General features: G+C 50.5%; 1 protein-coding gene across 1 annotated transcript in view; it reads right to left on the bottom strand.

Moving 5' to 3' along the window:
* Positions 1-23459, bottom strand: part of MED12 (mediator complex subunit 12) — a 166217-nt gene that overhangs the window by 103961 nt on the left and 38797 nt on the right. Inside the window, exons 13-18 of the mRNA XM_075323968.1 lie at positions 11781-12010; positions 11109-11189; positions 10744-10908; positions 10518-10662; positions 10306-10424; positions 69-212 (exon numbers count right to left, since the gene is read on the bottom strand). Of these exons, the coding sequence (XP_075180083.1) occupies positions 69-212; positions 10306-10424; positions 10518-10662; positions 10744-10908; positions 11109-11189; positions 11781-12010 (884 nt within the window). The remainder of the gene's footprint in view (positions 1-68; positions 213-10305; positions 10425-10517; positions 10663-10743; positions 10909-11108; positions 11190-11780; positions 12011-23459) is intronic.

Genomic DNA, 23459 nt, shown 5'->3' with positions numbered 1-23459 from the left:
GAAAATGGAGAGTTAAATAAATGTAAAAAGTAAAAATTAAATAAAAAATGTAAAAATATAATGCAAACCTGAATTGCAAAGTCAATAAGACCACTGATATTAAGAGAATATTCCATCAAGTCAAAGATGAACTGGACATGTTGGACCAGAGGAAGGTGATAAGATAATCCCAAGGCAAAGCTTGTTATCTGTTCAAGTACATTTCGAGAGACCTGCAATCCAAAAAAAAAGAAGAGTTAAAGCTATACCTAAGGGGACCGTCACACTTTAGCGATGCAGCAGCGATACCACCAGCGATCTGACCCTGTCAGGATCTATGCTTCGTCGCTACATGGTCGCTGGTGAGCTGTCAAACAGGCAGATCTCACCAGCGACCAGTGACCAGCCCCCAGCCAGCAGTGACGTGGAAGCGACGCTGCGCTTGCACGGAGCCGGCGTCTGGAAGCTGCGGACACTGGTAACTAAGGTAAACGAAGGGAATTTTGTTTACTTACCGTAAATTCCTTTTCTTCTAGCTCCAATTGGGAGACCCAGACAATTGGGTGTATAGCTATGCCTCCGGAGGCCACACAAAGTATTACACTAAAAGTGTAAAGCCCCTCCCCTTCTGCCTATACACCCCCCGTGCTCCCACGGGCTCCTCAGTTTTGGTGCAAAAGCAAGAAGGAGGAAAAAATTATAAACAGGTTTAAAGTAAATTCAATCCGAAGGAATATCGGAGAACTGAAACCATTCAACATGAACAACATGTGTACACAAAAAAACAGGGGCGGGTGCTGGGTCTCCCAATTGGAGCTAGAAGAAAAGGAATTTACGGTAAGTAAACAAAATTCCCTTCTTTGTCGCTCCATTGGGAGACCCAGACAATTGGGACGTCCAAAAGCAGTCCCTGGGTGGGTAAATAATACCTCATAATAGAGCCGTAACGGCTCCGTCCTACAGGTGGGCAACCGCCGCCTGAAGGACTCGCCTACCTAGGCTGGCATCTGCCGAAGCATAGGTATGCACCTGATAGTGTTTCGTGAAAGTGTGCAGGCTCGACCAGGTAGCTGCCTGACACACCTGCTGAGCCGTAGCCTGGTGCCGCAAGGCCCAGGACGCTCCCACGGCCCTGGTAGAATGGGCCTTCAGCCCTGATGGAACCGGAAGCCCCGAGGAACGATAAGCTTCGAGAATTGGTTCCTTGATCCACCGAGCCAGGGTTGATTTGGAAGCTTGTGTCCCTTTACGCTGGCCAACGACAAGGACAAAGAGTGCATCCGAGCGGCGCAGGGGCGCCGTACGAGAAATGTAGAATCTGAGTGCTCTCACCAGATCTAACAAGTGCAAATCCTTTTCACATTGGTGAACTGGATGAGGACAAAAAGAAGGTAAGGAGATATCCTGATTGAGATGAAAGGGGGATACCACCTTAGGGAGAAATTCCGGAACCGGACGCAGAACCACCTTGTCCTGGTGAAACACCAGGAAAGGGGCTTTGCATGACAGTGCTGCTAGCTCAGACACTCTCCGAAGTGAAGTGACTGCTACTAGGAAAACCACTTTCTGCGAAAGGCGTGCGAGAGAAATATCCCTCATTGGCTCGAACGGTGGTTTCTGAAGAACCATCAGCACCCTGTTCAGATCCCAGGGATCCAACGGACGTTTGTAAGGAGGGACGATGTGACAAACCCCCTGCAGGAACGTGCGTACCTGTGGAAGTCTGGCCAGGCGCTTCTGAAAAAACACAGAGAACGCAGAGACTTGTCCCTTAAGGGAGCCGAGTGACAAACCCTTTTCCAATCCGGACTGAAGAAAGGACAGAAAAGTGGGCAAGGCAAATGGCCAGGGAGAAAAACCCTGAGCAGAGCACCACGACAGGAATATTTTCCACGTCCTGTGGTAGATCTTGGCGGACGTTGGTTTCCTAGCCTGTCTCATAGTGGCATTGACCTCTTGAGATAATCCTGAAGACGCTAAGATCCAGGACTCAATGGCCACACAGTCAGGTTGAGGGCCGCAGAATTCAGATGGAAAAACGGCCCTTGAGACAGCAAGTCTGGTCGGTCTGGTAGTGCCCACGGTTGGCCGACCGTGAGATGCCACAGATCCGGGTACCACGACCTCCTCGGCCAGTCTGGAGCGACGAGGATGGCGCGGCGGCAGTCTGCCCTGATCTTGCGTAACACTCTGGGCAACAGTGACAGCGGAGGAAACACATAAGGGAGTTGAAACTGCGACCAATCCTGAACTAAGGCGTCTGCCGCCAGAGCTCTGTGATCGTGAGAACGTGCCATGAATGCCGTGACCTTGTTGTTGTGCCGGGACGCCATTAGGTCGACGTCCGGCATCCCCCAGCGGCAACAGATCTCCTGAAACACGTCCGGGTGAAGGGACCATTCCCCTGCGTCCATGCCCTGGCGACTGAGAAAATCTGCTTCCCAGTTTTCCACGCCCGGGATGTGAACTGCGGAGATGGTGGAGGCCGTGGCTTCCACCCACATCAAAATCCGCCGGACTTCCTGGAAGGCTTGCCGACTGCGTGTTCCTCCTTGGTGGTTGATGTAAGCCACCGCTGTGGAGTTGTCCGACTGAATTCGGATCTGCTTGCCTTCCAGCCACTGCTGGAACGCTTTTAGGGCCAGATACACTGCCCTGATCTCCAGAACATTGATCTGAAGTGAGGACTCTTGCCAAGTCCACGTACCCTGAGCCCTGTGGTGGAGAAAAACTGCTCCCCACCCTGACAGACTTGCGTCCGTCGTGACCACCGCCCAGGATGGGGGTAGGAAGGATTTCCCCTTCGATAATGAAGTGGGAAGAAGCCACCACCGAAGGGAAGCTTTGGTTGCCTGAGAGAGGGAGACGTTCCTGTCGAGGGACGTCGGCTTCCTGTCCCATTTGCGTAGGATGTCCCATTGAAGAGGACGCAGGTGAAACTGCGCGAAAGGGACTGCCTCCATTGCTGCCACCATCTTCCCCAGGAAGTGCATGAGGCGCCTCAAGGGGTGTGACTGACCTTGAAGGAGGGATTGCACCCCCGTCTGTAGTGAACGCTGCTTGTTCAGCGGAAGCTTCACCATCGCTGAGAGGGTATGAAACTCCATGCCAAGGTATGTCAGCGATTGGGCCGGTGTCAGATTTGACTTTGGAAAATTGATGATCCACCCGAAACTCTGGAGAGTCTCCAGAGTAGCGTTGAGGCTGTGCTGGCATGCCTCTTGAGAGGGTGCCTTGACCAGCAGATCGTCTAAGTAAGGGATCACCGAGTGACCCTGAGAGTGGAGGACCGCTACTACTGTAGCCATGACCTTGGTGAAAACCCGTGGGGCTGTCGCCAGGCCGAACGGCAGTGCCACGAACTGAAGGTGTTCGTCTCCTATGGCGAAGCGCAGGAAGCGCTGATGCTCTGGAGCAATCGGTACGTGGAGATAAGCATCTTTGATATCGATCGATGCAAGGAAATCTCCTTGGGACATTGAGGCGATGACGGAGCGGAGGGATTCCATCCGGAACCGCCTGGTCTTTACGTGTTTGTTGAGCAGTTTTAGGTCCAGGACTGGACGGAAAGACCCGTCCTTCTTTGGAACCACAAACAGGTTGGAGTAAAAACCGTGACCCTGTTGCTGAAAAGGAACAGGGACCACCACTCCTTCTGCCTTCAGAGTGCCCAGCGCCTGCAGAAGAGCATCGGCTCGCTCGGGAGGCGGAGATGTTCTGAAGAATCGAGTCGGAGGACGAGAGCTGAACTCTATCCTGTAACCGTGAGACAGAATGTCTCTCACCCAACGGTCTTTTACCTGTGGCAGCCAGGTGTCGCAAAAGCGGGAGAGCCTGCCACCGACCGAGGATGCGGTGTGAGGAGGCCGTAAGTCATGAGGAAGCCGCCTTGGTAGCGGCACCTCCGGCGGTCTTTTTAGGGCGTGACTTAGACCGCCATGAATCGGAGTTCCTCTGATCCTTCTGAGGCCTTTTGGACGAGGAGAATCGGGACTTGCCCGCACCCCGAAAGGACCGAAACCTCGACTGTCCCCTCCTCTGTTGGGGTATGTTTGGTTTGGCCTGGGGTAAGGATGTTTCCTTTCCCTTGGATTGTTTGATGATTTCATCCAATCTCTCACCAAACAAACGGTCGCCAGAAAATGGCAAACCGGTTAAGCACTTTTTGGAAGCCGAATCTGCCTTCCATTCCCGCAGCCACAAGGCCCTGCGTATTGCCACCGAATTGTCGGCTGCAACCGCCGTACGGCTCGCAGAGTCCAGGACAGCATTAATAGCGTAGGACGCAAATGCCGACGTTTGAGAGGTTATGGACACCACTTGCGGCGCAGACGTACGTGTGAGTGTGTCAATTTGCGCTTGACCCGCTGAGATAGCTTGGAGTGCCCATACGGCTGCGAATGCTGGAGCAAAAGACGCGCCGATAGCTTCATAGATGGATTTCAACCAGAGCTCCATCTGTCTGTCAGTGGCATCCTTGAGAGAAGCCCCATCTTCAACTGCAACTATGGATCTAGCCGCCAGTCTGGAGATTGGAGGATCCACCTTGGGACACTGAGTCCAGCCCTTGACCACGTCAGGGGGGAAGGGATAACGTGTATCCTTAAGGCGCTTGGAAAAACGCTTATCTGGACAAGCTCGGTGTTTCTGGACTGCCTCTCTGAAGTCAGAGTGGTCCAGAAACATACTCGTTGTACGCTTGGGAAACCTGAAACGGAATTTCTCCTGCTGAGAAGCTGACTCCTCTACTGGAGGAGCTGAGGGAGAAATATCCAACATTTGATTTATGGACGCGATAAGATCATTCACTATGGCGTCCCCATCAGGAGTATCAAGGTTGAGAGCGGCCTCAGGATCAGAATCCTGATCAGCTACCTCCGCTTCATCATACAGAGAGTCCTCCCGCTGAGACCCTGAACAATGTGATGATGTCGAGGGGATTTCCCAGCGAGCTCGCTTAGGCGGTCTGGGGCTGCGGTCCATGTCAGAGACCTCACCCTGGGATCTATGAGACACCCCGGGAGGACATTGTTGTTCCAACAGAGGGGAACCAGGGGGCAATGATTCCACAGTGCCCCTGGTCTGAGATACCGGTCTGGACTGCAAAGCTTCTAGTATCTTAGCCATAGTCTCAGAAAGTCTTTCAGTAAAAACGGCAAACTCCGTCCCCGTCACCTGGACAGTGTTAGCAGGTGGTTCCTCCTGGGCCACCCTTAGCAGAGGCTCCGGCTGAGCAAGTGCCACAGGGGCCGAGCACTGTACACAATGAGGGTCAGTGGAACCTGCCGGTAGTGAAGCCTTACATGCGGCGCAGGCAGCATAGTAAGCCTGTGTTTTGGCACCCTTGCTTCTTGTGGACGCCATGCTGTTGTCTCCCCTGAGCAACCCAGGAGGGTATATAGCCAAAAATCAACCGTGCACCATACAGTGTAAAGTATAGCCTATAATCATATAATCTATAAGTACACTTCTGCACAAGTGGGGCCAGCACCTCAGGTGCTGCTTACCGCCCGCTCAAAGCGGTTGTGTGGTCACCAGAATCCCTGCCTGGGTCTCCCAGAGCTTGTCTCCCCTCTCCAGCGTCAGAAGAGCTGACAGGAATGGCTGCCGGCGTCCTGAGGAGAGGAGGGGGCCGTGGGCGTGCCCTAGAAAGTGCGGGAATCTGGTGCCCCACTGTGCACAGTGAGGGGGGTGGAGTATGCAAAGCATGTTCCAGCCCTCAGTGCTGATGTCCTGTACAGCGTCCCGCCCTTCCCCTGACTGGCAGGCCTGGGGGCGGGAAAAGAATGAGACTAGGCCGCAAAAGCCGGGGACTAAAGTTATAAGCGCGGCCGCCGTATAAGCGCGGTCGGCGCGGTAGTCCCCGGCGTACTAACAGTCCCAGCCGCGCCGAAGAGTAAACATGGCAGCGGCGGTCAGCGCGGTAGTCCCCAGTAAACTAACACACCCAGCCACGCTGCAGTGTGTGATGGCACAAGCGCGGTCAGCGCTGCGGTCCCCGGCGCACTAACACACCCAGCAATGCTGGAGTGTTTCTGTGCGCGGTCCCCACGGGGACACAGAGTACCTGAAAGTAGCAGGGCCATGTCCCTGACGATACTCGGCTCCTTATCCAGCAGAGTCCCCAGGAGCTGTGGATGGAGCACGGTCTCAGTGCCTGGAGACCGATTAGGATCCCACTTCACCCAGAGCCCTAAAGGGGATGGGGAAGGAAAACAGCATGTGGGCTCCAGCCTCCGTACCCGCAATGGATACCTCAACCTTAGCAACACCGCCGACAAGAGTGGGGTGAGAAGGGAGCATGCTGGGGGCCCTGTTAAGGGCCCTCTTTTCTTCCATCCGACATAGTCAGCAGCTGCTGCTGACTAAGCTGTGGAGCTATGCGTGCATGTCTGCCTCCTTCGCACAAAGCATAAAAACTGAGAAGCCCGTGGGAGCACGGGGGGTGTATAGGCAGAAGGGGAGGGGCTTTACACTTTTAGTGTAATACTTTGTGTGGCCTCCGGAGGCATAGCTATACACCCAATTGTCTGGGTCTCCCAATGGAGCGACAAAGAAATCAGGTTTGGTTACCCGATGTTTACCTTAGTTACCAGCGCACACCGCTTAGCGCTGGCTCCCTGCACTCGTAGCCACAGCACACATCGGGTTAATAAGCAAACCTTTGCTTATTTACCCGATGTGTCCTCCGGCTACGTGTGCAGGGAGCAGGAGCCGGCACTGGCAGCATAAGAGCTGTGGAAACTGGTAACGAAGGTAGATATCGGGTAACCACCTTGGTTACCCGATGTTTACCTTGGTTACAGCTTACCGCAGGCTGTCAGACGCCAGCTCCTGCTCCCTGCACATTCAGGATTGTTGCTCTCTCGCTGTCACACACAGCGATGTGTGCTTATCAGCGGGAGAGCAGCAATAAAAAAACGAACCAGGGCTGTGTGTAACGAGCAGCGATCTCACAGCAGGGGCCAGATCGCTGCTCAGTGTCACACACAGCGAGATCGCTAATGAGGTCACAAAAACCGTGACTCAGCAGCGATCTCAGTAGCGATCTCGTTGTGTGTGAAGTAGCCCTTAAAGTTAAAGAGCAGATCAGGGCTAGCCATGAGTATTTTACAATACGGATTACAGATAGGCAAGTTGTACTATATGGAGCTACTAATATGAAAGGAAAGCTAGAGAGGGCAGAGCAAAGTACTGTAATGAGCAGGCGTGGGAAAGGTCAAGAACCGCCCACGTATGGCTCTACAATACTTTGATCTGTCCTCAGCAGTGGAGAGAAAAGTGCGCATGTGCAGGAGCGCAATGGAGGACACCGTGTGATTGGCGTGTCCTGCGTCATCCACACAGAGCAAGGAAGGAGTACGACGATCGCAAGAAGTTAGGAGGCACCCGACTGAGACCAGACTGCAGGCGAGTATAACAAGAGCTGTTTTTTTTATGTTATACAGGTTGGCTCTTCTATACAGTATTCTAGAATGTATTATACAAGAGCTTACTGGTTCTGGCCGCAGCTTATATGGGACAAATCTGGTAATAGGTTCCCTTTAAGTCTAGTATGTATTAAGTTGTCTAGATGGGAAGTGTATTCGGGTCAATCAACAGGGTACATTTTTACAAGTTGAGGCCTAGGAAGGTCTGCACAAGATTTCAGGTGGTGTTCATCACAACAACCATACCATAGTAATCTTACACTGCAATGCCATTATCATTGTCATAGAGCAGGGGTGGGGAACCTCCAGCCCACAGGCCGCATGCGGCCTACGATGGCCTTTTCTGCGGCCCCCAGGCAGATTCCCAAGGACCGCAAAGCTCAGGCGTCAGCCGCGTCTTGTTGGCTGCCGGCCCTTTAAACCCAGTATGCAGTGTGTTCAATGATGAACGCTGCAATGCACGCCCATCAACCTGGAAGGAGCCCATACATTCTAGGCTCAACCATGAAAACACTGGAGGATTACATCCCCGTGCTGGTCAATGCCTGTGTAAAAACTTAGTCGGCGGAGTAAGCCCGCATTGTGCTCTCGTCCCAGAGAAGAGGAGCTGCTGCCACAGCTTCCCCCAGGTATGTTTGTGCTCCCACCCTCCCCAGGTATGTTTGTGCTCCCACCCTCCTCAAGTCTGTGTGTGACCCTTCAGCCTCCACAACAGGACTGTGTGCCCCTGCAGCCTCCACAACAGGACTGTGTGTGCCCCTGCAGCCTCCCCAGGGCTGTGTGTGCCCCTGCAGCCTCCCCAGGGCTGTGTGTGCCCCTGCAGCCTCCCCAGGGCTGTGTGTGCCCCTGCAGCCTCCCCAGGGCTGTGTGTGCCCCTGCAGCCTCCCCAGGGCTGTGTGTGCCCATGCAGCCTCCCCAGGGCTGTGTGTGCCCATGCAGCCTCCCCAGGGCTGTGTGTGCCCCTGCAGCCTCCCAAGGGCTGTGTGTGCCCCTGTGTGCCCCCCAGTGTTGTATATACCACCAGCTATGTTTGTACACCACAACTATGTCTCTGCCCTCCAGTGATGTATATACCCGTTATCTCTGTACCCCCCAGTGATCTAAATGCCCCCAGCCCTTCCTGTGATGTATATGCTCTCAGCGTCTTCTTTGTGATGTACAGTACAGACCAAAAATTTGGACACACCTTCTCATCTCTAGAACAACTATTAAGAGAAGACTTTGTGCAGCAGGCCTTCATGGTAAAATAGCTGCTAGGAAACCACTGCTAAGGACAGGCAACAAGCAGAAGAGACTTGTTTGAGCTAAAGAACACAAGGAATGGACATTAGACCAGTGGAAATCTGTGCTTTGGTCTGATGAGTCCAAATTTGATATCTTTGGATCCAACCACTGTATGTTTGTAGAAAAGGTGAACGGATGGACTCTACATGCCTGGTTCCCGCCATGAAGCATGGAGGAGGTGGTGTGATGGTGTGGGGGTGCTTTCCTGGTGACACTGTTGGGGATTTATTCACAATTGAAGGCATACTGAACCAGCATGGCTACCATAGCATCTTGCAGCGGCATGCTATTCCATCCGGTTTGCGTTTAGTTGGACCATCATTTATTTTTCAACAGGACAATGACCCCAAACACACCTCCAGGCTGTGTAAGGGCTATTTAACTAAGAAGGAGAGTGATGGGTGCTACGCCAGATGACCTGGCCTCCAGTCACCAGACCTGAACCCAATCAAGATGGTTTGGGGGTGAGCTAGACCGCAGAGTGAAGGCAAAAGGGCCAACAACTGCTAAGCATTTCTGGGAACTCCTTCAAGACTGTTGGAAAACCATTTCCGGTGATTACCTCTTGAAGCTCATCAAGAGAATGCCAAGAGTGTGCAAAGCAGTAATCAAAGCAAAAGGTGGCTACTTTGAAAAACCTAGAATATAAGACATATTTTCAGTTGTTTCACACTAAGTATTTCATTCCACATGTTTTCATTCATAGTTTTGATGCCTTCAATGTGAATCTACAATTTTTAGAGTCATGAAAATAAAGAAAACTCTTTGAATGAGAAGGTGTGTCCAAACTTTTGGTCTGTACTGTATATACAGCATTTCCAGCCAACACAAACCTGGAAAAGCAGTTGTGAGAAGCAACAAGATCAATATCACCTAATATCACAGCCGCAGTAAAGAGAAGCAGCTCCAACCACCAGTGAGTTTGACCAAGTATAGCAGGGTAATTTTCAAGTTGATAATTTTGTGCGGCCCCCGAATGATGGTAAAAATAAGGTTCCCCACCCCTGTGATAGAGCATCATGACTGCTTCATCCACTAAAGCAGAGGTCCCCAACCTGTGGAATGGGAGCCACATGTGACTCACAGTCCCATAATGCGATGCTCCTGGCTGTCTGCCAACTTGTTGCTTTAGCACCAGATCTAGCAAACAAACATGAAGAGCAGGTCTCCAGTTCTGTGAGTAGCCCTCACACATGAGCAGATTTGGATGAGCATATTCTGGTCTTTGGGGTTTGGAGATCACTTATGTATGTTAAGCTGGAGACAGGGCAATAGCCATCTGAAGAAGCTGAATGTGACAGTGTGATGTGAGTGCTTGATGCAAAACTACAAAATGGGGGTATTGTGGGAACCACTGCATTGGTGTGATTTCTGTGAAAAGAACTTTGGCTGTCATTATACCAGTAATGGGGGCTCTGGGTGACACTACAGGGAAAAGCGCAGGAGCTGGATGTGGCTCTCAAAGGTCAGAGAGAGATTGGTGACCTGCATGAACATACAAAGATAGCATTTTCCCAAGGGGCGGTCATCCAAAATTATGGATCTAAAGCTAAATGTAAAACATTCTGTATCCCACAACCCTCCACACCAATCTCTAGCCTGAATTTCCTACCTGAGCTGTAACCTGATGCTGGTCAAAATGTGAGAGCTGCTGAAACCTGTGGAAAATTTCTTCTGCTGTAGGAAATGCTTCAGGTTTTACCCTGCGTCTACGTTGTCCTTCACTGGACCCTAAAAAAATAAAATTGTATGCCATTATTCATCAAGCTGCGTATTTCACAAATGGCCAAATTGTAAAGAATCTTTCAGCCGGGCAGTTCTCACCTGTCTCTGCCGTACTCTTCCTGTTCAGCACCTTCAGAATGTCTCTGGTGATCTTCTTGATCACATGGCGAGCGTCATCTCTTTGCCGGCCCACTCCAAATAGAACAACTAACCGCTGATTGCACTCATGACTACAAGATTCTTCCTGCAGGGGAGAAAGATGGAGACTGAAGCATAGGTAACCCTAGCAGAAAAAGGGGAAAAAAAATAAAAAGTCACCACTAACCTGTGGAATCGGGAAATGAGTGGCGTACTGGATGTGACGTGGTTGATCATAAAGGGAAGCCAGCAGACCATCACCACCTGATGTCTTCACTGGCCGACGGCCGTCATTCTCTCCATCATCAGGGCCAGGGCTACATCCTTCACAACGCATGGCAGGTGAGAACATCTAAAAAGATATCCAGTATCAACTTATTAGACCTGCCTGTAAACCTTCATACAACATTTCTCAAAAGAAAAAGTAGTCATGGGATGTGGGGGTGATAAGCTATATCCAGATATCAGGGGACACTGGGGCACTCCAGAAGAATACAGATAATCATCCAAGAAAAGTGGGTGGAAAGAAATACATATGCACATCAAACTTACTTGGAAATCATTTTTCTCCATATCATCAAATAAAGCACCTGAACTGTGGTCAATGTCCATGGTTTCTGATAGCGTTGTGTCCTAAAATATAGACATTGTACATGTTACCCTGAGGTCATATCCTGATATCTGACAACATCCAACTCATAACTCAGGAGAGAAAATCCTTCTATACAGAGGGGGTTAAATGGTTTTCAATATGTAATGAAGAAGCAATCACTTTTTATATTAAAATGAATGGCGCACATTACTTCATGTTATGTTATGTTCATGTTGTTTAAAATGCTGACAACTTCACCGTAGTCCGTATGATACTTTCAAATACAAAAGCTAATCTCACACCAGTGAAACGAAAAGGGTTGTCTAGGACTTAGGTCATCAATATGAAATCAGTGAAGTCAACATCCGCCACGTCCACCGATCAGCTGTTTACTGATCCTGCAGCAGCAGGAAGTAAACCGTGTACAGAGCCAGGACACCCCAGAGCCGTACACGGTGTAGTGGGTACTACAGCTCAGATCACATTTATTTCATTGGAAGCGGAGCTGCAGGACCCAAAAACTGCCACTATGGCTTTACTTCCTGCTGCTATGGGACCTGCAAATAGCGGATCAAAGCGAGGGGGACCCAGACACCCGTCCTATCTTACAAACGATAGCTTCTTTTACATACCTCTAGTTTTATGCTATTATTGGTTTCTCCCTCTTTGCGGTCTGTATCATCTGCGGTGTCCTCATATGGGGAACGAGGTCGAGGTGCGTGAGGGTCCAGTCCCAGGTCCCCTCTAGATATCAGTGTGCACATATACATGTTGTGGGAAAATACATCATGTCGGATAAGCTCACAAAATAGCAACACCAAATTAAAGAATTCTACTCGTTCTCCCTCATTTGTAGGGTCCGCTAAAAAAAAACAAAAAAAAAACCATCAGGATTAAAGAGAACAGTAATATACTGTATATGCCATAATGTTTAGAACGAAGGGAATTTTGTTTACTTACCGTAAATTCCTTTTCTTCTAGCTCCTATTGGGAGACCCAGACAATTGGGTGTATAGCTTCTGCCTCCGGAGGCCACACAAAGTATTACACTTTAAAAAGTGTAACCCCTCCCCTCTGCCTATACACCCTCCCGTGCATCACGGGCCCATCAGTTTTGGTGCCAAAGCAGGAAGGAGGAACTTATAAATTGGTCTAAGGTAAATTCAAACCGAAGGATGTTCGGAGAACTGAAACCATGAACCAAAAGAACCCTTCAACATGAACAACATGTGTACATAAAAGAACAACAGCCCGAAGGGAACAGGGGCGGGTGCTGGGTCTCCCAATAGGAGCTAGAAGAAAAGGAATTTACGGTAAGTACACAAAATTCCCTTCTTCTTTGTCGCTCCATTGGGAGACCCAGACAATTGGGATGTCCAAAAGCAGTCCCTGGGTGGGTAAAAGAATAGCTCGATAAAAAGAGCCGAAAAAAAAAAAAAAACGGCCCTCTCTTACAGGTGAGCAACCGCCTCCTGAAGGACTCGCCTACCTAGGCTGGCATCTGCCACAGCATAGGCATGAACCTGATAGTGTTTCGTGAAAGTGTGCAAACTCGACCAGGTAGTGCTGCCACACCTGCTGAGCCGTAGCCTGGTGACGCAATGCCCAGGATGCCCCTGCGGCTCTGGAAGAATGGGCTTTCAGCTCCAAAGGAATCGGGAGCCCAGAAAAACGGTAGGCTTCAAGGATCAGTTCCTTGATCCACCGAACCAAGGTTGACTTGGAAGCCTGCGACCCCTTACTCTGGCCAGTGACACGGACAAAGAGCGCATCAGAACGGCGCGGGGGCGCAGTGTGCGAAAAGAAGAGCCAGAGTGCTCTCCCGAGATCTAACAAGTGCCATCCTTTTCACAACTGTGAACTGGATGAGAGCCAAAGAAGGTAAGGAGATATCCTGATTGAGAAGAAAAGGGGGATACCACCTTAAGAAGGCATTCCGGGACCGGACGCAGAACCACCTCATGCTGGCGAAACACCAGGAAGGGGGCTTTGCATGACAGCGCTGCTAGCTCAGACACTCTCCGAAGTGATGTGCCTGCCACTAGGAAGACCACCTTCTGCGAAAGGCGTGATAGATATAACTCTAAGAACGCTAAGAGCCAGGACTCAATGGCCACCCAGTCAGGGTGAAGACCGCAGAATTCAGATGGAAAATGGCCCTTGGGACAGCAAGTCTGGTCGGTCCTGGGAGTGCCCACGGTCGACCCCCCTGTGATACCAATGTGATATGACTGAAGTATGAATTTGATTAGATAGGGATCATGATCAAAAGATAGGAGTGATCCCAGATATTATTTGACCTATCAATAATTCAGTATCAAAGAGATGTCCTTTGGAAGGCCGATGATGACCAAAGAATACATGTCACAGGTTTTTGAAGCAGTTTTAGATAATAAGGAAGTAACATTTACAGTTCCACTTACCGGAAACTTGTGGTTAGCTTAAAGACAGGTTTAAGGAAGCTTGCATATGAAATTTACGGCTCATTGCAATATTTCACTAACACTATGGTTAAACTGTGGTCAGCCAGTTGTCAACTGGCAGGATGTGCAGGAAATGTGCAGGAAGCTGCCGGTGCCCACAACAGTTTGTGGTCAAGTTACATGAACATGACTCAGCTGTCACATCCTGGTGACCATTTAAACCCAACCTACAAGTTTTCCTATAAAAAATACACCGAACTCGTTTAATGTTAAAGGGAAGCCTTCCAGGACATTGAAGTGTACGTACGCACTGATCCTGTGATGCAAGATGCCATGTTGATTCCTTATCATTAACTCGAGTTCCCTCCGATGTGAAAGGATTGCTACAACATAACGGTAATGTTGATGCATATTTCTGTTATTGTATAAGTTTCTATGACTATAGTTCTTATGCCTATGTACCATTGATTATATTCATGTGCTATTAAAATAAATAGTATATTGCTATAAAGAATATTAGTATTCGTGCCTGATTAGGATATCAGTGAGCGCTTCGTAAGTACGGGCTTTCAGCCCCCTTTTTAGTAGAATTTAGCAAGACATAAATTGGCGTAGTCGGCAGGATTACTTCTATAAGAAGTAATTAACGAATTTTTGTAATTTAGAAATTAAAACATATATTTGGCAAATTTCCAGATATTTTTTCAATCTTTTTGCATAGTGTCAAAATGTTCAGAAAATGTAAGGATAATGTTAAGGAGGTTGTTGTGGAGATCCCATGCTGGACTGAGGCTCCCTACAATCTTATAGCACATGAATTGGTCAATTGTGGATTGGCAGAACAATGGCAGAATAAGCTCAAGGGTTGTGTATCTACTGATGTTGTGAATGTACTCAGTGGTGTCCCTGTGAAAACAGGTGATGTAGTGTCTTTTGGATTGGCAGAACAATGGCAGGACAAGCTTATGGGTAGTGAAGCTACTGATGTTGTGAATATATTCGGTAGTGCCCCTGTGAAAGCAGGTGATGTAGCGTCTTGTGGATTGGCAGAACAATGGCAGGACAAGCTTAAGGGTAGTGAAGCTACTGATGTTGTGAATGTATTCGGTAGTGTCCCTGTGAAAGCAGGTGATGTAGTGTCTTTAGCACGGCACATCTGGATTTTGGCCAGTGCATATAGTGTAATGCATGAGCGTAATCTAAAGATGCAGAAGAAAAGTTCCCAGATGGAACAAAAGATGATAGAATTAGGTGGCCTGAAAACAGTTATGGAATGTAATACCAGACTGTTGAAGGATAAATTGGAACATTATCAGAATGTGGCAGAAAAAGCTGCCATAAAAATTGCTCAAAATAAGTACAAGAAAAGAAGAGGAAAAGTAAATAAAACCAAAGTACATAAAAGTATCGCCTCAGCTTCTATAAACTGGGATCCCGATACTTGGGATGGGGATGTGTGGGATTCATCTTCATCATCTGATGAGGAGGATTACCATAAAGGGAAGATTCAGGCTAATCCCGTAAGAAGGCGCCTAGAGAGGACAGAAAATTAGATCATCCGGGAACATGTCCGGGATGGTCAGGGGAATCTGCAATATGACGAAGATGGTAATGCCATCACAAATGAGAGAACAATTCCTCATGTAAAAAATCGAGTAACCATTGAAGATTACTCTCAGGGAGAAGTTGATAGCATTTTAACACAGTTTAGACAAAAACCAGGAGAAGGAGAAATTCCCTGGTTGGTCAGGGTGCACGATCTCGGAGGAGGTGGAGTGCACTTTGATGCCGGAGACGTGGTAAAATTTGTCACCATGTCTCGGGACCCAGTAATTCAGAGATCAATAAAAAATTATTTTGTTGATCATAATGAGCATGGTACTCAAAACTTAATCATGATCTTAGCCCATGCTTTTCTGGACAAATATCCATCAGAAGCAGACTTTCCTATCAATGATAAACCTTGGTATACCTTAAAAGATGGTATGGAACGGCTGAAGGAAGAAGCAATGAGGAATGCTCTTCCTCTTTTGGGAATGGATGATGATTATCTCCAGTACCCATTGACAGCCAGCATAAGAAATAGGCTGCTTAAACATGCTCCCCCAGCATACAAAACAGTTATTTTAACCTTAACTGTAGCGCTGACTGGAGAATCAATCGGTGTAGTTCTAGGGAGGATGAGGGAGTTACAGGATATGGGACAGTGGGATAAATCATCCCCTGGAGGCCATGTTGGCAACAGTAAGCCAAACAGTCCTGATTGTAAAGAGAAATCAGTAGGGGAGGCCCCACGAGTGTCTCGCAAAGACATGTTCCAGGCTTTGCTTAAAGCCGGGATCAATAAGGAAAGGATGGATGGAAAGGAGACAGCAGAATTATGGAAGTTGTACAAACAGAAAGTTATATCTGCAAAGAAAGTGACCACTACAAATGTGGAAGGGGGTTCAAAAACCCCCAAGGTAAAGAAATCAGAGGGAAAAGGGGAAAAACCCCCAAAGAATGTGTCTTGGGAAGATTTTCAGTCAGTTTATCCATGGGAAGAACTGGCTGCAGCCGTGGCCACAAAGGTCACGGAAGGAAGGGCTAATACACAGACTGAAGTCTATGTAAATGAAAGTTCAGAAGGAAGTGATTTACCATAGGTAGCCAGCCAAGCCCCCCTATTGATAAAAAGGGACGAACGTCCCTACGTCAATCTTAGCATACATTGGAAAGGGGGAAATGTTCAAAGAGTCCCAGCTTTGATTGACACGGGGGCGGAGGCTACTTTAATTCATGGAAACCCAGAAAAAATAAAAGGACCTCGAGTAAAAATTGCTGGACTAGGTGGTCAAGTGATCACCGGGGTTCAGACACAGGTAGCTTTGAAGATAGGTAATTTACCTATCAAGGAGTATACGGTACTGGTAGTACCTATACCAGAATATATTTTGGGAATTGATATCCTAAAATGGATGACTCTTAATCTAACCGAAGGAAAATTCTCCTTTGGGGTTATGTCTTGTCATAAGGAAAGAAGGATTTTTGTGTACTCACCGTAAAATCTCTTTCTCTGAGTCTTCATTGGGGGACACAGGACCATGGGTTATGCTGCTGTCACTAGGAGGCTGACACTAAGTAAACAGAAAAAGTTAGCTCCTCCCCAGCAGTATAACCCCTGAGCCGGAGGCGGGCTCAATCAGTTTAGTGCACAAGCAGTAGGAGGAGAATCAAACCATTCTGGATAATACAGATAAAAACTATGAATAATAGTCGTGTGACCAGTGGCCTGGGGAAATAGCCACTGAGGTAACCGACAGGTAATATATATAACAAATAACACAAGCAGGGTGGGTGCTGTGTCCCCCAATGAAGACTCAGAGAAAGAGATTTTACGGTGAGTACACAAAAATCCTTCTTTCTCTATCGTTTCATTGGGGGACACAGGACCATGGGACGTCCAAAAGCAGTCCCTGGGTGGGAAGAAAAACCATCACCGGAGATAGGAAGGCAACCGCTTCCCCGTCGGGCTTGCGCCAGACTTACAAGCCCTTACGTTGTTACAGGTGTGTCACTGCCACCCGCAAACCCTACTCCAAGGCTGGCCGATGCCGAAGCTTGGGTGTGAGCCTGGTAGAAAACTAGTAAAGGTATGCCGACTAGGTCGGGTGGCGGCCCAGGGAACCTGGACGGTCGACATCTGGAGTCCAATCGTCCAAGGGGTACCCCTTGCTCGGTAGACCGCGGCGGAAGTCCGCCCTTCATGCGATAGTCTTCACATATGGAGTAATGGATCCATGTGAAAAATCTGGCCCCTGGCGCCGAAGGTGGACTGGTTGTCGGTGTAACTGAACCGGGTGTCCTGCAGACATGTAAGACTGAGGGCTCATACCAGTTCTGGAACGAACTAGGCCCCTTTCCGGCTGAGAGAGGAGACTAGAACCGAAAACCGAATACTAAACACCTCTTCTGGAAGGAAACAGCGAGCTGCCTTGGACAGAAACGAAGAGTTCTGGCCGGAGCCTCCCCCTGTCCTGCTGGAGGCGCTGGAAAACAAAAAGGGGGGAAGAACAACAAGAGGGCTGTCCGCCCTGATGCTGTCTGTAACAACGAGATGGCCACGAGGAGCCCACCTAACAAAAACAGGTGGAGCCGGGAAAAAAGGGGGTACCTTGAACAAACCCCCCACTGGAAAAAAGAACCCACGTTCTTAGGGAACGATGAAACAGCCGAGCCAGATGAACGCTTCTCTGAGCGAAGGCTCTGATTGGAGGACGGAAGTGAAAAGACTCCGAAAAAAATCGAAGCGAAACGGGCCGACACCTGGCCGATACAGGGACGCGCGAGAGGGACGCATTCGGATCTGACTGGAAGAATGCCAGCAAAAAGGAGGGAAGATGTGGTCCTCACCCACTGGGGGAGCTCTTTCCTAGTGGAAATAGATCCTGGAGGAAACTGGATTCCCGGCCTTCAACGTTGTCTGTAATCCTCTTGTCAACAGACCTGACCGAGGCAGTACCCGGGATCCACTGGTGAGGCCGTCGAACTTGGGACCTTTGAGTCCTGGTAGAGGAGAGGGGCCCCGACACGGAGAAATTGGCGGTCGGGAAGGAGCCCCGGGGCCTCCGTGAGGAGTTGAGTAGGCTATGCGAACTATGCTCGCCTGGGTCACTCCAGAGGCATCGTTGCCTTGGTCCATCCTGAGAACCCTCGAGACCATGGGAAGCTGCGGGAAGATGCAGGAGAACCTGAACAGGCTACTGACCGGTCGAGGGTGTCGTCACCTAGTCCAGAGCAGGTGGTACACTCGAAGCACTATTGACTTGAAAATTGGAACGGGAGAACAATAAGTCCACGACTGGAGGTCTTCCCTCGCCCGTGAACTGACTGGTGACTTCCCTGTTGAGGAGCCCTTTCCCCAAGGGAGGTCTTTCCTACTGAAAAAAAATCGGCCGTCCAAAACGTCCATGCCGGGGATGGACTGCCGAGATTAGCGAGTTAATGGACCCGTCCCAGGGCAAAATCTTCTTGGCCTCTTCCTTTGCCATGACACTCTCTGCGTCTACCTGGCGGATGATGCACGTCACCGCTGTGGCATGGTCCGACTGGAACCTGACTGGGCAAGGCCCGACCCAGAGAAGAATTGTAGCCGTGCTAACCGGATGACTCTGCTTCCGGAATGCTGAAGGGAAAACAACGCTCTAGGGCTGTCCCTCGGGACCGTGCCGAGGAAAAAGTGGGGGTAGCATACCCTAGCACGGGAGACTGGTGACGGTTGATAATATCCTCCAGCGGAGGGAAGGGAAGCTTCTCAAGGGACGATCTCGAAGACTGGTCCGCTATGAGAAGATTGGCGGATCAACCGTGAAGACGGAACCCTCTTTGTCTCCGATCTTCAGTGTGGTCCACTGGAGAGAAAAGGATGAAATCTGGTACGTGCACCGTCGCCATCACCTGCACAGACTGCCGAGGGCTCGCATAGCCAAAACGGGAGCGGGTGGCAAGGGTACGCGGGACTCTGTGCCAGGAAGGAAACTATTCCTGCGTGAGGAGTAGCTACCCCTGACCGGGCTCGAAAAAACCGTGCCTAAGGGATGATGGACCGAGCCGGGGTCTGGGAGGACTTGTTCCGGTATCTCAGCTACCCTAGTAGCGGAAAGTGAATATGACGGTCTAAACCTCAAGCAAGGAATCTTGAAGGGAGAACCCTGGGCCTCCCGGCCGTACTTGGGCGTAGAGAACCTGGCAGCCCTGTAGAGTAGGGTGCGCAGGGACAGAGATCCCTGCCAGCGCTCTTACAAAAAACTGGAACGGTCCACTGCCACGCAAGGCGGAGGGGCTGTTGGAGGGAAGGAGGCTTCCTGACGAGAGCGGCGTGAACGGGCTGGGACCTAGTGTGAGGGAACGATCCTGATGCCTCTGGGTCGATGCAGGGAAAGGGATGAACCCTTCCCTTATGTAGTCTAGGGGAGAGAAGTACTCTACCCTGACGTAGCCAAGGGGGGGCCACTGAACTCGCCTATCTTCAGAGGGGCGTTCCCTAAAGTCGGAAGGGAAGTCAGTGACCTCCTAGATGCCGAATCTGCGTTCCTGATCCCCAGTCAGAGGTCTCGACGGGTGGACACACTGATGGTAGAGGCACAGGCCGAGCGACAGGCAGGCCCCAGGTATGTGAAGAGAGGGTACTCACTGAAGATGATGACCAGTCCTGGGACGGCATAGGTGGAACTTGGTCCGCTGCGTATGGAGTTCGCTGATTCTCTGAGGGACGCCACGTTCGGGACGAGAACCCGGAGGAACACAGGCGGGTCGACTACGGGGTGGGGTGCCCCTTTCCATTTGGAGCCCCCTTTGTAGAAGGGGTAATGACAATAAAAGGACTTACCATTGGTAAAAATCGAGGCCTGGGATTATCCGTGATAACGCAGTCCCACGGCGAACTGTATTCCAATGAAACCGCAGGGGCCTGCCCTCTCCGTCTCTGCAAGGAGACTGCCCCCTCTCTCCAGAGCCCTTCGGGGGAATGATAATGACAAAAACACACGACTTACCGCTGGTAAACGCCGTGTCTGGTAGAGGTCTGTGATCAAAGACTCCAGTGTAGCATGGCCATACTCTCCGAAAACCCCTTTGGAGAAGGGAATAATGACAATGACATGGCTGACCGCTGGTAAACGTCGTGTCCGGTGGTTGTCTGTGAACACGCGGTAACTCGGCGAACTCTGGATGTCCCCCGAGCACATCAATGGTCTGCTCCAAACGCCCTAAAGGAGACCTGGGTGCACGGAGAGAAGAGGGGCTGACCGTAGCCTTACGGCTTGACTCACCGTTTCTAGCATACTATTCGTCCTGCGCCAAAACATCCAGGCCCTGCTCGGAGTCCAGCGTAGATGGAAAACCTGGCCAACACCCGAGGGGTCGTAAGACTACCGTAGGAAGGGCAGTCTGGACCTGGGGAATAAGGTGGAAACACTGGGGGGCCACGAAAGACGAGACCTGGCGGGTCCGCTTCTAGCCTAGGAAAAAGGTCCCTGGTACGGGACCCGTCTCCCCGAGGGAATGGCGCCGTTCTGTGGATGGTATGACCAAGTGTCGGCGGGGGACGCAGCGCATGTGCACGAACCCGAGGGATGTCAGCGAGGGAATATATGGCCTGAAACAGGGCGTTAACCAGCCGGCAGGGGCAAGATACAGGGGCGAGCGGTGCCAGGGACTGCGGTAGCTGTCAACACCAATCTGCCATTATGTGCGGAAAATTACCATTAAGGGAAACGCAAACTTGAGGTACCGGTCCCAAATAACTAAAAAGAACTCAGCTCTGAGAGCTCTATAGACTAACCCTATTGGGATGTGTCTTGATGCAAAGCCCGAAAAAGGTACCTGAAGGGTTAAAAAAATCTAATGTACAAAACGCAAACCCTGAGTAAAATAAAAACCCCACTGTATTTAATAATCCTGGAAAACTTGGGTCTATTTTTCCCCTGATATACTGGCTGCTGCAGCGTCAGCAAACCGCATACCAGGAGTTTGACATAATCCCCTCTTTTTTTTTTTTTTTTTAAATGAACGCTGAGGAGGCTGGAGGCGGGCCCAGGAGAGCGGGAAAAAACATCCACCGCCCCCACTGTGATGCCTGGGGCTGAGCGGAGGGCGGAGACGGAGCGGCCGGCGGCCAATAACGATGCGGCGGGGGGCGGGCCTGTGCCGCCGGAGACAGGGCCGAAGCCGGGGCCTAAATTTTGAGGCAGCCGGCGCATGTGAATCTAGAGACCGCGGTACTACTTGCGGGAGCGGCGGCGCGGCAGCTGGTACCGGCCGAGCACTGCAGGTGTGGAGAGGAGTCCAGCGCCGGATGGAGACGCGGCTGGGGCGCCCGGTGAGTAGGCCCGGACTGGGGCCTAAATTTGAAACAGCCGGCGCAGGGAAAGGTAGAGACCGACGGTCCTACCTGCGGGAGCGGCAGCGCGCAGCAATGTCCGGGCACCGGCCGAGCCCTGCCAGTGTGGACTCCAGCGCCGGATGGGGGCGAGGCCGGGGTGCTCGGTGAGTAGGCCCGGACCGGGGCCTATATCTTGTAGCTGCCCGGGAGAAGGTAGGGGGAGTGTTCTACCTGGTCGGCGGCGCCGCATCTGGCAGTGTGCAGGCGTGGAGCTCTGCACCTGTGTCCGTGTGCTCCGCACACCGGAGGGCTGGCTGCGGGCCGCAGAAGAAGAATGAGGCAGGCAGGCAGGCAGGCAAGGAGATGGACGCCGGTGAGGGTAGGGAGCCCCTCTGTAGTGAGGCAGCGCTGCGGACCCGATCATCATCCAGACGCGCTGCGAGGTCCAGTCCCTGCTGTATGCCCCTTGCACCCTTTGGGGTGATACCGCAGGGTGAATAGGGGGTGCCCCGTAAGGATTAGCCCCGCGTGCCAACCCGGGAGTGGTACCGTGGAATTGGACGGGGGAGAGGGCCCGACAAGTCAAGCTTCTGCGACCCAGGGGAGTGGTACCCACACGGGCTGCGAGAGCTGAGGTAGAGAAAACGATACCTGCAGAAAAAGAGAAATCCAACAGATGAGAGCGACGAGCGTCGCCGAGAGAAAAAAGAAAAAATATACGCAAAAAATCAAGTGGCTGAAGGGGGCCCAGTCGGCCCACATCAGCCTCCTACGACACTAAGCAAAAAACTGATTGAGCCCGCCTCCGGCTCAGGGGTTATACTGCTGGGGAGGAGCTAACTTTTTCTGTTTACTTAGTGTCAGCCTCCTAGTGACAGCAGCATAACCCATGGTCCTGTGTCCCCCAATGAAACGATAGAGAAATGCAGATTTCACATTATATCAATGATATAATGATACAAGGACAAGATGAGCAAAGTGTGAAAGATCAATTGACAAAACTGGTTGCTCATATGAGGAGTAAAGGATGGGAAATCAATGATGCCAAGGTTCAAGGACCGTCTCAGGTGGTAACATTTCTAGGGATTCAGTGGAACAAGGGGCACAGAGAGATCTTGCCCAATGCCAGACAGAAAATTATTAATTTTCCGGTCCCTAAATCCAAACAGGAGACTCAGTCTTATATTGGATTGTTTGATTTTTGGAGACAACATATCCCTCATTTGGGACAAATGTTGGCTCATTTGTACAAAGTAAGGAGGAAAAAATATGAGTTCCAATGGGGAGAGGAACAGCAAAATGTGTTTGAGATGGTCAGGGAAGTGTGGCAAGACATTGAAGGGATTATTCAATCTACCAAGACCACTGTATTTCATGTCGATGCTCATGTCCCTACTAACTCACTTGAACGTTTGTTTAATTAAGAAGCAGATAAAGCAGCAGCCATCAGACAAATCAGTCCAACAGTTGACAAGGAAAAAAGAGGCATGGTTGCAAGGTACAGCTGTTTGGGCACACCAGAAAGAGCGACACCTTATTCAGCAGGTTTAGACCTCAGTACATTGGAAACTGTCGTGGTACCCCCAGGTAAGGTAAAACCAATTTCAACAGGATTGGGTTGCCAGATACCAAAGGATCATTATGGTCAAATAGCCACTCCTAGTTTAGTGTTAAAGGGAACCTGTCAGCAGAAATGTCCCCTAAAACCTAACAGATTCCCCCTCTGCAGCTCCTGGGCTGCATTCTATAAAGGTCCCTGTTATGATTGTGCCCACTTTCTGACCGAAAAAAAGTGTTTATAAAGTTGTACCTTTTTGGCTTCTGATTCTGTAAATTCGTCACGGGGGCGGGCTGCCTGATGGCCGTTATTCTGCCCCCTGGTCCTGTATGCCTCCCCCATCGCTGATTTCAATACTTATGGACGCCGCCCACTGCTCCAGCCATCCCCGCGCATGCCCAGTGCCCATCTCTCGGGGATGAGCACTGTGCCCAGCGTCACCGCTGGTGACGTGCACGCAGGGTTAAGA

This window comes from Anomaloglossus baeobatrachus, chromosome 9 (genome assembly GCF_048569485.1).
Source record: "Anomaloglossus baeobatrachus isolate aAnoBae1 chromosome 9, aAnoBae1.hap1, whole genome shotgun sequence".
NCBI lineage: Eukaryota > Metazoa > Chordata > Amphibia > Anura > Aromobatidae > Anomaloglossus > Anomaloglossus baeobatrachus.
Note: the sequence above shows the minus strand (reverse complement) of the source record. Positions and strands in the feature narration are given on the sequence as shown.